The 13797-nt window shown below is 52.3% G+C and overlaps 3 protein-coding genes across 3 annotated transcripts; 1 reads left to right on the top strand and 2 right to left on the bottom strand.

Annotated features, from left to right (window-relative positions):
- Positions 1-7181: 7181 nt before the first annotated feature.
- On the bottom strand, positions 7182-7439 carry BDP81DRAFT_417007 (uncharacterized protein; the record flags this gene model as incomplete). Its single annotated transcript, XM_060589586.1, has 1 exon — positions 7182-7439. A coding segment is annotated over one exon (258 nt), but the record flags the coding sequence as incomplete, so codon positions are not given.
- Positions 7440-8060: 621 nt separating this feature from the next.
- BDP81DRAFT_92059 (uncharacterized protein) lies at positions 8061-9057 on the bottom strand. Its single transcript, XM_060596496.1, has one exon. The coding sequence runs from the start codon at positions 8703-8705 to the stop codon at positions 8157-8159; it is 549 nt and encodes a 182-aa protein (XP_060451018.1). The 5' UTR covers positions 8706-9057; the 3' UTR covers positions 8061-8156.
- Positions 9058-12530: 3473 nt separating this feature from the next.
- On the top strand, positions 12531-13537 carry BDP81DRAFT_92044 (uncharacterized protein). Its single transcript, XM_060596495.1, has one exon. The coding sequence runs from the start codon at positions 12667-12669 to the stop codon at positions 13375-13377; it is 711 nt and encodes a 236-aa protein (XP_060451017.1). The 5' UTR covers positions 12531-12666; the 3' UTR covers positions 13378-13537.
- The last annotated feature ends 260 nt before the right edge of the window (positions 13538-13797 follow it).

Raw genomic sequence — 13797 nt, 5'->3', positions numbered from 1 at the left:
ATGCCGTGCTCCTTGCAGTAATCGTCGAATTTGGTCGATTTGTGGCTATTATGGCCATCAAGGATCAGGAGCCGCTTAACACCCTTCGTACGAGACTTTGTACATTTTTCAAAGTGCTCTAGCCAATCTAGGCCAATCTCATTTGTAGTCCATCTATTTTCGCTAGGGTGGATGCGCTATTTGGGGGGAAATTGGTTATTGGTATACCACGAGAGGAGGTGGTATTTGCCCTTGACGATGACGTACGGAGGTAGCGCCCAGCCATCCACACATACACCCTGAATAACAGAAACCCATTCGCGGTTACCAGGCTGCTTCGTACGAGGCCTCCCACGACGATCAGAGGTTGTGATAACCTTTGCGTGCGATAGCATTCCCATTAAGAAGCCCGTCTCGTCAAAATTCTAGATATCGTTATCGTGTATTCCGTACTTCGCAATCGTGTTTCGTACGAGGGCAAACCAGGCTTGTATAATTGCAGGATCCTCAGCTAATGCCCTCTGATAGTCGATTCCACGTCGAAAACGCGTCTTTAGTTGTGGTTGGCGTCGTACGAAGTTCTCTGCCCATCGCGGTCCGACACGCGTCGCGTCGCGTTCGTTAAGGAGGCAATCGGCCATATCTCGTACGTCGTCAAGTCGCGGTGGAAATCCTCGATCGATCAGGTCAATAACTCGTTCAAGAATCACGGTTTCTTCTAAAGAAGTCATTTTCTTTGAATTCGTACGAGTTTCGTATCGAGGTAATAGGCCAGCGCGTCGGTCGCGAAGTGTTGTTCTTGGGACGTTATAAATAGAGGCTGCTTTTCGTACGGATAGTTTTGGGTCTTTTTTGATTGCTTGAAGTGCAAGGATAATACGACTTTCATTTGAAGAAGAACTCATTATCGTACGTAAAGAAAAATGGTTGTTAAGATGGAAGGTAAGGAAGGAAAGGAAAGTGGGCGACTCGCTATGATGGGCGACTCGCTATGCATGTACGTTATCTATATTATATTTCTTAAGATGTATTCTATGTAGAATATTTCAAAGATAGAAAGTGATAGTTATTGATAATGATAATAATAGAAAAGTTAATGATAGGAAGGATAGAAAAACTTCGTGTTGGGCGGCAATCCGTTGTGTCACCCACTTGACTGAGTATGGGGAAATCAAGGCATGAGTAAGTAGAGAGCTACGTATGGGCCCAGATGTAGGCCATCCGGCCACGGCTTAGAATAGCGCAGACAACAGGTTTCCTCGGATGTCAAAGTTTACAAGCATCCGCCGCACATATTGGTAGAAACATGCCTTCTACTGCCATTCTTCAAGATGAGCTCATGCGTTTTGAGATAGTAGAATCGGTGTAGTCGGCTCCATGACTTTTACGTGCCAACCACTTCACCCCAACGGGAGGAAGAACCTTGGCTTGTTCTCCGATTGGGGCCAGATAGCATCACAATAAACAAGAAAAGCGTCCATAATCACATGGTCGTACTGCCAACAAGTGCTGCCGCCAGACCACCGACTGGGTGCTATTTGGTTCCGCTGACAGATCGACACCCAGCCAGCATGAGGAATCAAATGAGCAGAAAAGCCATAGAGCCGCACTGGGGAGAAAGAAAATCCCAAAACCCTGCTTGTCGAGAAAATGCGGAGAATCTCTGGGGCATCACCTTACTTCAAGAGAAACCCACAATGGCCGGGAATTTGCTCGCAGGCGTTCCCTGTCATCGTATCGAGTTCGACGATGGTCTAGAACGGCGAGGTGGTATTGAAATCCATCTTCTCCATCAGAATGGCCGTCGCAGGCAGTTGATCAGCACGGGTGGCCCCAGTGTCAAGTGATGGGTGTCGTCGCCCCGATAGAAGAGTGTCCTCCCCGAACACCCCTCTCCCTGTTAAATGGATACTGCGCCGAACGAGCTGGAAAGGATATTGGGTGACTGAGACCGTGACCCCAGAGAAGCAGGTCGATTGGGGCAGGATCGGCGATGTCAAAAACGAGACACTTTGACTTGCTTTTGAGTGGAACTGGAACCGGAACCAAGGAACTTGGCGCTGGGGCCAGGGCTGGAGTTAAGTTGGACAACACCTGGAAAATGGGCACCTCGGCTTAACCAGGCGTAGTCTTCGCCGTGCCGGCTCCGAACAGCAGAGACGATCTGGGCGAAAGACGCGCACAGCAGTGACGATGAAGAAGAAAAGAGTGGCTCACTGCCAAGTAGCAGCCACGGCCGAGAGGAATGTAGCTCGATCACTCGAAATGGATCGAAGATGCACCACCATACGATATAGGTGCAGAAACGTCAGGCATGCAGACAGGTGACGGTCGATCGGGAAAAAACCTGGAACGGTGAGCCGTTTGACGGTAGGTATTGGGTGAAGATAGCATGACTATGCCGTGGTGGCCGCGAGCCAATAAAGAAGAATATTTAGACGATGCCTAGCATCCAGGGACGGATGTGCGACGTTCATCGCGATCGCAGACTAGCCGGATCGACGACAAGGGCACGGGCAGGTGCTGTCTCTGAGTATCGGGGTCACAGCTCTCTCTCTCTCTCTAAATGGATTTACGAGTCGAGTCGAGTTGTGAACGTGAATACGATACTCAAATGAGTAAAGTCGACAGAAGCGCTCGAACTAGGTCAAAGTGCACCTAACGCAAGGGTGGCTAGCTGGCAGGGAAGGGATTTGGGATAGAAACAAGACAGGGAACAAAAGAGTAGTCTGTGGATAGAGAGGAATAGAAACCAATGTGAAAATGTGAGAAATTCGATCGAAAAATGCCGATACCATCGAAAAGGTGTGGAATACTGGCAAAATTGGCATTGAATGTCATCGAGATCGAAGAACGACACAGCGCAAGCGCGGGTAGGGTATCCGCCAGTAGCGCACACGCGAAATAGGACGTAAAGACACCATTGGCGTTTCGATCGGGTTTCGTTTCGATGACCGATGCGGAATCATGTGGTTGAATACCGCGGAGGGCCGGAGGACTTGCTCCCCCCCTCTAGCAGCAGGGCCGGCGCACCGGGGGAACAGGACGGGAAAAAGAATGAAGAAAGTTTCAGACGCTATTGAAGAAGCTAAAACTTACCTCTCAGTCACGTCTTACTTACACTCTGGATGCGGTTTTGTCGATGGGCGACGGGTGCGAGCCGATCAGACTAACAACTGCCCGATGCCATGTCGTGGGGAAGGTTGTGTTGCTGGCAAGGGATTTTGCGCATGCCACACCCACATTCCCGTCAAGCGGCCGCAAGAGGCTTGTCTCGAGACTAGAGACCCTGACCAACGTCTGTACAACTCTGTACAAGCCTGAGTGACGGGATTTGACGTGTCTTTCTTTGGTTGGCGACTTGGCGTTGCGAATTTGTCGGACAATGACTCCCAAAGGGCAGGTGATGTCTATCAAGCTTAGAAAGGTCAATATCAGTGAATGTTGGACATGGAGCGGGGTGTTTTCTTGGCCTTGTCCTTGTGATACTCTGCTACCATTTTGCAACGCAAGCGAGGCAGATAGAATAGAGTCCCGAGTTGAGACTATTGCATTTGCAACCGTCTATGCAAATCATCGGTTGTTGGTGCGCTTTGGACCGATGGTTGCCTGTTGATGCGCTGGTTGTGCTGCCCGATGTGCCGATGCGATGCTTCCGTGCCGTGCGTGCATGTCAGAACGCTATTGATATTCGCGACGGGCTGCTGTAATTCACAATCAGTAGTCATCTGCGGATCATCCGTTCCCGCAGATGGAATGGACGATCACTTGCAGTATGAGGAAGGCCTTTACCTCGAGGCGCAAGAGCTGTGACCACAAGGCAGAACAATTGGAAGACTAATCTCCACACTGAAGCTTACCTTGCTGATGGGAACAATAGTGGAGGAAGGGAGGCGAAAGAATCGGGGATGAGAGACGGGTAAGGCTCGAACACACAATGTCGATCAGCTTTGTGCCATTGGATGAATTCCCCTTATGGGACCTGATGGAATTGTTCCCTATGGAGGAGACGCGTCCGAGTTGGCGATGGGCGTGGCGAGTAGATTCGTTGATGTTTTGAGAACCGAGCAACCGAGTTTGCTTGTGTCCGCTCTTATTTGCCCCTTGCCCTACATCGGCGATGTATTCTCGCACATCGACGATGCGTTTGAGCTGCACAGCAGCCTCGTGACAAGCGAGAGGGTGTGCGAAACGCAAACCCGGCAGTTTTGACGGTTTGCGATGCCAGACTCGTCCAAAAGTCGGAGCAAGCGTCAAAAAGACAACCCATAAGCCCACCAAAAAAGAGTGAGAGGTCAGGACAAGGTCTCTTCAGCCACGCTGTGGCAGAAAGGGATCAGTCGAATTTTTGAGTGCTCATTTGCTCAGAGAGTGGGAGAAGGGTGTCCTCGCTGGCAACCTGCAAAGCACGATGGGATTTATTTTTTTTCGTCTGATCACGATGACATGGGGAAAAGTCGTCGATACCTGCCGTAGCACCCGATGGGCGATATGAGTCTTCCAACCCACACGCGTCTCTCGCTACGAACGCACCACGATGACTACGTAGTAGCGTGAGGGTGCTACGGCAAGGGACCTTGGCACCCCGTGGCCGCTTAGACAAGAGAAAGATATGCCAGGCAGCCAGCAGCCCAGAAGCTGAACCACCGCTCATTCGCATTTTCCACGGGAGCTGATTACCTGATAATTCGAGAGATTCCTAAGCAAGGGTCTTGCTTGATAATTGAGGACTCCGAGGTTTAGCGTAAGTGGTTCCCGAACACCGTCTCGATCTTCTTTGATGATTGGGTGCCGGATTGATAAAGTTGACTTCAAATTGAGCTAGGCAGGAGACGACACCAAAAAAGGGCCCAAGCCTTTCCCCAAAGAGGTGGGGCGTGTGTGGGCTTGAGGAGCGATATCTTTGAGACGGATGTAGTGAAGGAGTTGACTTATTCGTAGAGCCACGCGGGGTTATGCACTTAATAGCCGGCGGACCCGAAGATACGCCCAGAGTTCGAATGCGAACGAGAGAGAGAGAGGGAAGCCGAAGCTCTCTTTCGGTGCCGCGCAGCTCAGCGAACCCTCTCCGCGTGTGCGGAGATATGGATGGGTGTGAAGACGGCATTTCGCACTCGCTGGGGATCCGGACGCGAGATGGGGGCCCCGCGCGTTGGGAGAGTAACCAGGAGATAACCTCAGCAAACTTCCGACGCATCCATGTTGATTAAACCACGACCGACCAGCCGAACCGTGAACGGAAAGCAGAATGGGGGTTTGAGTTGTCAGTTATCTCCGATGCAGTGGCCGGGCTCCCGGGGGCGTGGTGTTTTCTTACTCCATCCTGTCATCAACAGAAACCTCGCTGACAGCCAGGAGCCGTATTGTGGCTTTTTGCCTGCCGGTGTGTGACTGACTGACTGACATGTTTCGAAGGGTCTCGGTTGTTGTCGTTTAGCGGGAGCCGTTGGCGAATCAGCCATTTCGTACTGCCTTCTGCCTGCGCGGCGCGCCCGATTCTGCAGCCTGTTCCCATTCCAGTGCCTACGCTCTTATCATATCATTCTTCACATTGAAACGCGGTCTGACAGGCACCAGGACAAGACTCAGGGCAGGCAGCCAAGCGAACCCAGCCTCGGACGTGAGTAACGTACGCGCAACTCCAAGAGGCGCTTCTCTCTCGCCCTGGGCGAACGGGCGGGCACGCGGGCTGCTGCAGCCACAGCCACGGGCGCTCCATTGGTGAGGATATGCGGGCTTTTGCGTGGTGCCGTCTCTGGTGGTGCGGGATTGTGTGAGGTTGAGGCAGTTACATGGCATGGCATGGGGTTTGGCACACGCGAGGCTTGCGTGGTCTTGCATGGCATTTTGGCTGTTTTGCAACGATTTGGCATCCAGTGAGACGATGGGTTTCGAACTACGATACGCCAACCTCCTCTTCCTCCCCATCTATCCTCCCCCCTTCTCGTCTCCGTACAGAAGAGGGGGTTCGCTTAGGTTGAGCAGCGGGACGGGCAATGCGCGGAGGGATGGGGTTATTATCTCGGTAGCGTAGCACCGTATTCCCTTCTGACGGACGATGCCCATGCAAGACGGCCGATGAGGATAAAAAACTCTCGATGTTGAGGCATTGTGGACACACATTCCCTAGCAACGGTGTCGCGCGCATAGCGCATAGTTGTGCAAAGGGAAACGCCAATACCCTGCTCTGAAGATGCCATGCTAGACGCCGAGCAATAGGAAAATGGCATCCGGCAAGTACTGCCTGTCTTGGAACCTGGGTGTTAGTTCCTATCAAAAGTGAAGAAGCGAAGACGCGAGATACCCTTTACTCGCATACGAATACCAACTTACGTTGGAAGCCTCCCTCCACGTTCGACACCTTACACCTTCAACTAGCGTCTGCCCTACAGAAGTTAAAACCAAGTCTTGTGGTCTTGACAGAAGCAGTGACAGTAGCCAAAAAGGAAAGGGCCCTGGTAGAGCTGGGAGTTGGGACGGCGTGTGTGCTGTGCGGGCAAAAAAAAAAAAAAAAAAAGATGAAAATGGGCTCAGAGCAATTACGGTGATACCGAACCGTCTTGGTCTCCTGGCTCTCCCCACTGCAAAAAGGTCCTTCAAAACAGAATAGACCGTGAGACCCAAGCTGAAAGAAAACGGGGACCCCTAAGCTGAGGATCGAAGAAAAGGCTGGGAGATCGACAGGGTGTGCTGTCTTGGCGCACAGCCCAAGGGATCGAGAGTTTGCGCGGGTCATCAGAGTCTAGCCCCTTTGAGGTACAATTTCGTCTCTCAGTAACTAACGCCCATGTGGTTATGTCGGTGCTGCCGTCTCGTCGGTTGTGGACCGTGGGGATTTGGAGCCAGGACGGGGGGGGGCATTCCGTCTCTTGCTACTGTTAGTTGCATAGACGGGAGATGAGGGCGGGGAGGACTCTCTTGGACGGGGGTAAACGGCATTTTTCCATACGCTACGGAAAACACACCCCCTCGGCTTAACGCAAAACGGATGCATGTGTGAAGATGAGGGGAAGAGGAGGCAAAAGAGGGAGCCAAGACAGCAGATGGCATTGGCCAATCATCGGCTGCCAGTAGCATGTGGCTGGCAGAGGTCTTGGAGGAGGCAGCTGCCGTCTCAATGTTGCGTGGTGTGCATCTGTATGCGGCTATCTTGTGAGTATTATGTCCGTATACGCACAGATGGAAGTCCTGGAGAGCCAAGATTAATTATTTCTTGTCACAGAAAGGTAAAAGTGGTCTGAGAAACCGAGAGACAATGATACGGAGGAGTACCCGCGGAAGACGAAGGGAGGATTGATTGCTAAGAGTATCTGTGACTCCGCAGAGGGGTAAATAGACCTTGGCGTCTCACGGGAACTGCGATGCTTTGACAGCAGAAGGAGGATGGATTGGAAATTGGAAATGCCATGGCGGGAAGTTTGAATGAAGGCAAAAAAAAAAAGCACGCACACATGCCACACCTACACTTTTGCGCGCAAAGGGGAAAAAGGCTGAAATTGCAAAAGCCCGTGATTGTGTGACAATATCAAAAAAGGACAGACAGGGCTCATCCTCTAATCAAGTCAAGTGACACTGCGGATGGAGAGAGTCTATCACCCTCCTTCTCACTGCCTCCGTGAGTCCGTTCTGCCCGGTCAACAGAGTAGTCTCAGAGAGAGGTCTAGACTCTAGACGCCGTGACACCCATTTGCGGACTTTTTCTCGGCCAACAAAATAGAGTTGCCCAGTGGGATCCTCCCTTATTTTGAGTTTCGTGGGTGCGCGGGCGGGCTTATTGGTCAACATCTCCCCCGAACGCTGCGGAAACCATCTCGGCGGAATCCCATCAATGCCCGCGCCGTAGGCATCCCGTAGCAAAGAAAGAAGACCGCCGCCGCGTTGCTTTTTGCCTGCGATGGAATTGATTGCATGCAACGATAACGACAACGAGAGAGAGAGAGAGAGAGAGAGAGACATACACACACACACACACACACACACACACATTTTGTCCCGCACCCGCAGCGGCGGTTAAGTTTTGTCCACATTCATCGGAAAAAGTGTTTCTCTTTGACTCGTATTCTCCAATCTCCAACCTTCCAGCAAAGTATTGCAGTTTCAATAGCACAAGCTTTACTTGTGATACTCAAAGGTTAGGAATAGTAACAGAAACAAACAAAATGGGCAGAAAATAGCTCTCAAAGCAAAGCAAAGCAAATTTGATTGGAACAACCACTCAGCCCATCACGTTTCACAGGGCACGGAAGCATACGAGTACTCTTCAATATCTCTGAGAATTCTCCATACTGCCTATATTTGGTGTCGCGTTCTCCTAGAGTATGCATTGTTCGCCCATACCTCCGTCGGGAAGGCCCAATTCTCACATTTACAGCCTCTATAAGCCAAACAAATTCTTCCCGACCCCGGATCCCGCCGACCAAAAACGGACACGCCAGAACGCCAATTAGGAGTGGCCGTTGGCTCCGTTGTGGTGCCGTTGCCGTTGGTGCCGTAAGCCGTTCAGCGTTGGGCTGGTCGCCGAGTGGCCTTGCGCCCCCGGGACGCCGGGATATGGATTCGAACGGGCAACTAGGACCCCGAACTTCAGGCTGACACTTTTTTGACATACACAGCCTTCGGGAAGAGAGGGGGGGGGGCGCACGAGGTAAGGTACTTCGTAGGCTGACAAGGATGGAGGAGTTGAGCATGAATCCGAAGCCGCAAGGTAGAGGATAGAGAGTGCACATGCGAGAAGAGAGAGAGAGGGAGAGTAACCGCAGCTCTAACTAACTTTTGTGTGCCTCTCTTTTGCTCTGGACCGCAGCAAAAAAAAAGGCAGCGTCCGGTCCGGATAGCCATTTTTCTGCGAGGGATAGACCCAGCCGATATTGATCACTAGCTAAGAGTGAGAGGGCCGCAGGGGCCGCCTTGAGGACCCTTGGGGCAAAGCGAATAAAGGGCGCTCTGCTGGGCTTTTGTTTGAGACAACATGCAATTCCTTACGCGGAATCGCATGGTTCGGGCCCTCCGTCCGTCCCAAAGCCCCTCTAAGTTTGAGGAAGTTCCCGCCAAGTGGATGCCTCTTCTGTCCTCTGTCTACGCTTTCGACGGGCTCGCTCTCAGCAGAGCAAGCATGCCATGCCTATATCTTATCACCAGGGCCAAGACCAAGCACGAAAAAAAGAGGCGCAAAGGCAACGCATCAAACCGTGCGCCATGGCGTGTCGTTGAGAGATAGAGGAGCCTTGAGGAAGTCCCTTTTCTCCACTTGGTTAGAAACGGCAGTGATGGCGTAAATTACATACGCAAGGGAGAGAGAGGAGAATTGCAACGGCTTCCCGTGAGGATCATGCAACATTAGTACGACGGCTGCCACGAGCGGATTCATCAATCTCAAACCGAAGAGGGATTTCCCGCTGCCTGTGAGTAACGAACTGCGGATTGTTTTCTGATCAAAGGATTGTTGAAGGCTCCAGAAGGAACGAGACGGTAGTGTTCCTACGCCGCTCCACGGTTCGGGGCTCCGTTTTGTCGATCCGGGGTGGCCCCCGTCGTTGGGACTTGGCTCTTTTCATCGTAGGTCCCCTGATATTCAGCTGGGACAGCACAGCTGAGTTATGTTGAAAACGGCCATTGAACATTGAGGTGGCCTGATGATGGGTGGTATTCATCGGTGGCTCGGAGATTTTCATCAAGACGCCCCGAAGGGACATTGAGAATCCATCTCGAAACATGAAACCTTGCGCTACTTTTGCCAAATCTCCAGCAGAAACTCCTATTCCTTCTCCCCCACCATTCACAACCTCCACATCCCGTGCTTCAGGCCAAGTTCGTCAAAGTGTATGTACAAAGTATGGCTGTGTGTCCGTATGCGTGTGTTTGTGTGTACCGCCCACCACATCGCGCAGAATCCACGGGCTCCGCGCGGCCGCCCTATGAGACGCCTACATTTCCACGTAATACAGCCGGCTTCATGTTCATGACCGCCCATCAAACAGTCAGGATCAGCCTCTTGGAAAAGCCAAAGGACGAACGGCCACACACACACACACACACACACACACACACACACACACACACACACCGCGTTGCTCTACTGACACTCGGCGCTACGGGTTCATAGCTTCCCCCGCCGTTTTATGTCGCTTCTCCGCCACACCCTCCCTCCACAACCCGTCCTGTAATCGAGATGCGCAATCAAAGCCACCTCTTTACCAGCGTCTCGGACTGATGACCTGCCCTACTTGGTATCGCCTTAGAGGCTTAGGAAGGAGAGGGCAGTTAGGGATCCCCGGGTGATAGCATCGGCGATGGTAGGATATTCATGTTTCTTTCGATCAAGCACAAACATGCCAACGCGAGACCCATAAATGCGCAACGCAACATGGGAAAATAGTTGCACTCAGGGAGGGCACATTCGGGAAACGATGGAGCAGAGGAGGTCTAGAAGTCTGATCAATCACTTTTTTTCTGTTTTTAATTCTCCTTTGGTTTGGACCCTGAATTTCGTGCTCCATCTTTTTATCACCCATGCGAGATGTGTTAAATATGCCGGCATCCCCATCATCTCCGTGCCGCGAAGGAAGACGCAAACCCTTGAATGTTTGTCTTCACCGGTAAATAAACACCTGCTCTATTCTTCCCTTTCACAAAAAAAGTCTTTGATGCAGACTTTTTACCTTCGACTGGTTCGTTGTTCATTTCCATTAAAACTCTATCCACCGGCTGGAAGAGTCATACCGCCCGGTCCCGACTGTGTTGTCCTGTTGTTACCTGATCAACAATAAGGAACAAATTGACAGGTCATCGTAAAACCCACATTCAACCAACACCGCCCAAAAAACCCCCGAGGGTTCAGTACCGGCGCTTACGCTGTACGAAGCGAGCAGGCCTCAAATCACCAATACATCCTATCCAGGCAGGCCTCAAAGAGCGAAAAACAAAAACAAAAGAGTCACATTACCCTAGGCTTGTCGAATACAAACCGCGCATTTCGGCCTCAGCACTGCCCAAAGGAAGAGACGGGGAGCTATTACGACTCAGATATTGCAGCCAACGCGTCCCGATATCTGCCCAATTGAACGACGACCCTGGCCAGGACTCCAGTTTGCGTTTGCCGTTCAGCTGCACACGCCCCTCCTCCGTCAGACGGCGCCCCGTTGGAACGAATATTTCCGTAAGACTCTCCTTCTACTTCGTTATTTTCTGTTGTCGCATATAGTGCATATGCATCTTCCGTATCCGTAACGAATGGAACTAACTCCACACCCCCAGCCTTCTTCGACCAAGCAAACGCTGACGCAGGCCTCTTACGGGACTCACACCCTCCGTAATCACTACGCCGTCTCCAAATCGGCATCGACCGTCTCCAAATCGGCATCGACCGCCTCGCCAGTCTCTCACCCTCGGCTTGGCTGGGGCTTGGCTTCACTCTCAGCAGTCTTGTCTTGTGCCTGACGTTATACGCCCCCCCCCCCCCCCCCCCCCCCTTCTCTCTCCTCGAACGACCAGTCTTCTGACTTCTTGGGAGAGCGAGCGAAAAGGACACCACACATCCTTGCCCTGCTGGGCCGCATCACCCACCACCCACTGCTCCAAGCACAAACTGCACAAGTCCGGCTCTGTCGGACAACGGAGTGTGACAGAGCGACCGTTGGCCGTCTCTGGGCTTGTTGCCGACAGTTCCATAGGCCGTCGCGCCTTGCACATTTTCCAAGCTTGCATTATTTACGCTGGGCCTGCCATCACCATCAGTTCTCCATCGATCCCACACCCACGCTCACAAGCTCTCGCACACCCTCCTCTCCCGGGGCCTTCACACACACCCTGCCAGACTCACAGATTACACCCTGGTGTTCGCTTTTACCCTCCTTATTTCTTTTCTTAACCCCTCACCCCTGCTGCCGCCCACACCCCCCCCCCCCCCCCTTGGACACCACGCTGCTCGTCCTCCCACAGTTACTCTTCATTATATATCATCAAGCCTTCCCACGCCCACATCTCAAGACCTCATTCTCCCTACCAACTCTTGCACTCGCAATACAACTCCAACTTCAACCTACAACGACTTGAATATACCAAAGACAACCAACACCACCGCTATCAGTCCAGGACCATCAACAACTACTACTACGATACCATAGAACAGTAACACCAACAACACCACCACCATGCCTTCGAGCTCGCGCCCCTCCAAGATCCACTACAGCTCCTCGTCATCCTCCGACTCCGACCTGTCCTCAGCATCCTCATCCTACAGACACAGCATGGACTCCATCTCCAGGCCCGTTGCCTCCGTCGAGGTCCTCCGCTGCCTGCGCTGCGCGAGGTCCGTCGAGGCCACCTCTACCGACGACTCCAGCTCAACAGGAATGGTCCGCATCGCTCACAACCTCTACTACTGTGAACGCTGCGCCAAGATGGTCGGTTACAAATGAGTGGCCCATGGGGGGCACCATTCGGGATGTACTTGGGGTGACGGATCAGTATACGACGGACCGGCACATCTTATTCCAACCAACTGCAGCTACTAAGCTCACACTCTCCATGGACACTACTCCAGCAGCCGACGAAGGCCAACCTCATCGACATGACTGAGGCACACCATGAGAAGGACGCTTTCACGCCACGCACCACAGCAAGAGTACAGCTCTGCTCGGTTCACGACCAGGATCTCACTCAGCCGCCCAGGGACTAACAGACACAGTCATGTCTGACCATGTCTCCCTGAGAGTGAGACCTCATTCCTCCTCCACCAAAGGATCCAAGGATCAGCACCACAGGTCGGCGATTCTCCAAACTGCGTCTGAGTTTCTCAATAAACTCCGCGGTCTGAACACTTTTTATTTTTTATTTTTTATTTATTTTTGCTTCCCTTCTACTCTTTTTCGGCGGGGCCGTCTTGGTCCTTCCCCTCCACGTCCTGATCTACGGCGCCCGGGCTGCCGATCACTGCACGGCGGCTATCTGCTGCAAAGCCCGGGCTGCCTCTTGGATTCCATTTTAGCAATCGTCTCGTTCATCAACATCAACTCGATGAATCCGAAGACTTGCATTGAAAAGAAGGCCGCAAAACGCACGCATTGTGCAATTCGGCAAAAGTGGATCCTTCTCCTTTGGATTCTTCTCGACTTCGCTTCGACATGGTCACATGGTCACCCCGTCGAGGTTGAAACAACCTACACGGGCCCTCCAGTGGACATGAACGGCGGCACACTGCAACGGCAGCATTCCCCAATGCTACGCAACGTCAGAAAGATGTTAACACAGCACAAGCACATGCACTCCTCAGCCGTCTGTCGTTCAACATCATTTTCCACAGTTGGAGCAGTCGTTAAAGCCGAGTCGGCGCCGACGGTGTCTTCCGAGAACTTGCCCCCCATCCCAACAGCCGTCAATCATCCACCGGGTCTGACATGATCTGATCTGATTGACAGCTACGATGTTTATGGATACCTTACTCGCCTGACCAGTGGCTGAGTCCGGCCATGAACTTCTTCGAACGCCTTTTCTTCCACGCAACGCGTCTTGGCTTGGCTTTCTTCTACAGTTCTTCCGACCACATGGAGTGCACCTGCACCTGCACCTTTCCTCCCCGCAAAAGGTCTCAGGGTTAGTCATCTCACAGCCCGGCCTCTCCCATTGGCTGCACAAAGTTCGATGTCTCCACTCTCCCACCCTTCGGGGCGCGGGATTGGCTGACATCAGGTCTTGGCATTTCCGCAACCGGCTATTGGAGCATGGACCCCACAATCCACCACGCAGAAAAAAAGAAGACTCGGCAACGCTGGGCGAACAGGCAACAGTTTCATGTACCTTTTCTTGTGCGCTGTTTGCGGC

Source organism: Colletotrichum phormii (genome assembly GCF_030913505.1).
Source record: "Colletotrichum phormii strain CBS 102054 chromosome Unknown BDP81scaffold_2, whole genome shotgun sequence".
In the NCBI taxonomy this organism is placed as follows: Eukaryota; Fungi; Ascomycota; class Sordariomycetes; order Glomerellales; family Glomerellaceae; genus Colletotrichum; species Colletotrichum phormii.
The sequence above is the reverse complement of the archived record's forward strand: the minus strand, read 5'-3'. Positions and strand labels throughout refer to the sequence as shown.

What these genes read in the sequence shown, in the direction of transcription:
- BDP81DRAFT_92059 (XM_060596496.1), bottom strand. Translation starts at nt 8,705, where the DNA reads ATGTGCACTCTCTATCCTCTACCTTGCGGCTTCGGATTCATGCTCAAC.
- BDP81DRAFT_92044 (XM_060596495.1), top strand. Translation starts at nt 12,667, where the DNA reads ATGTCTGACCATGTCTCCCTGAGAGTGAGACCTCATTCCTCCTCCACC.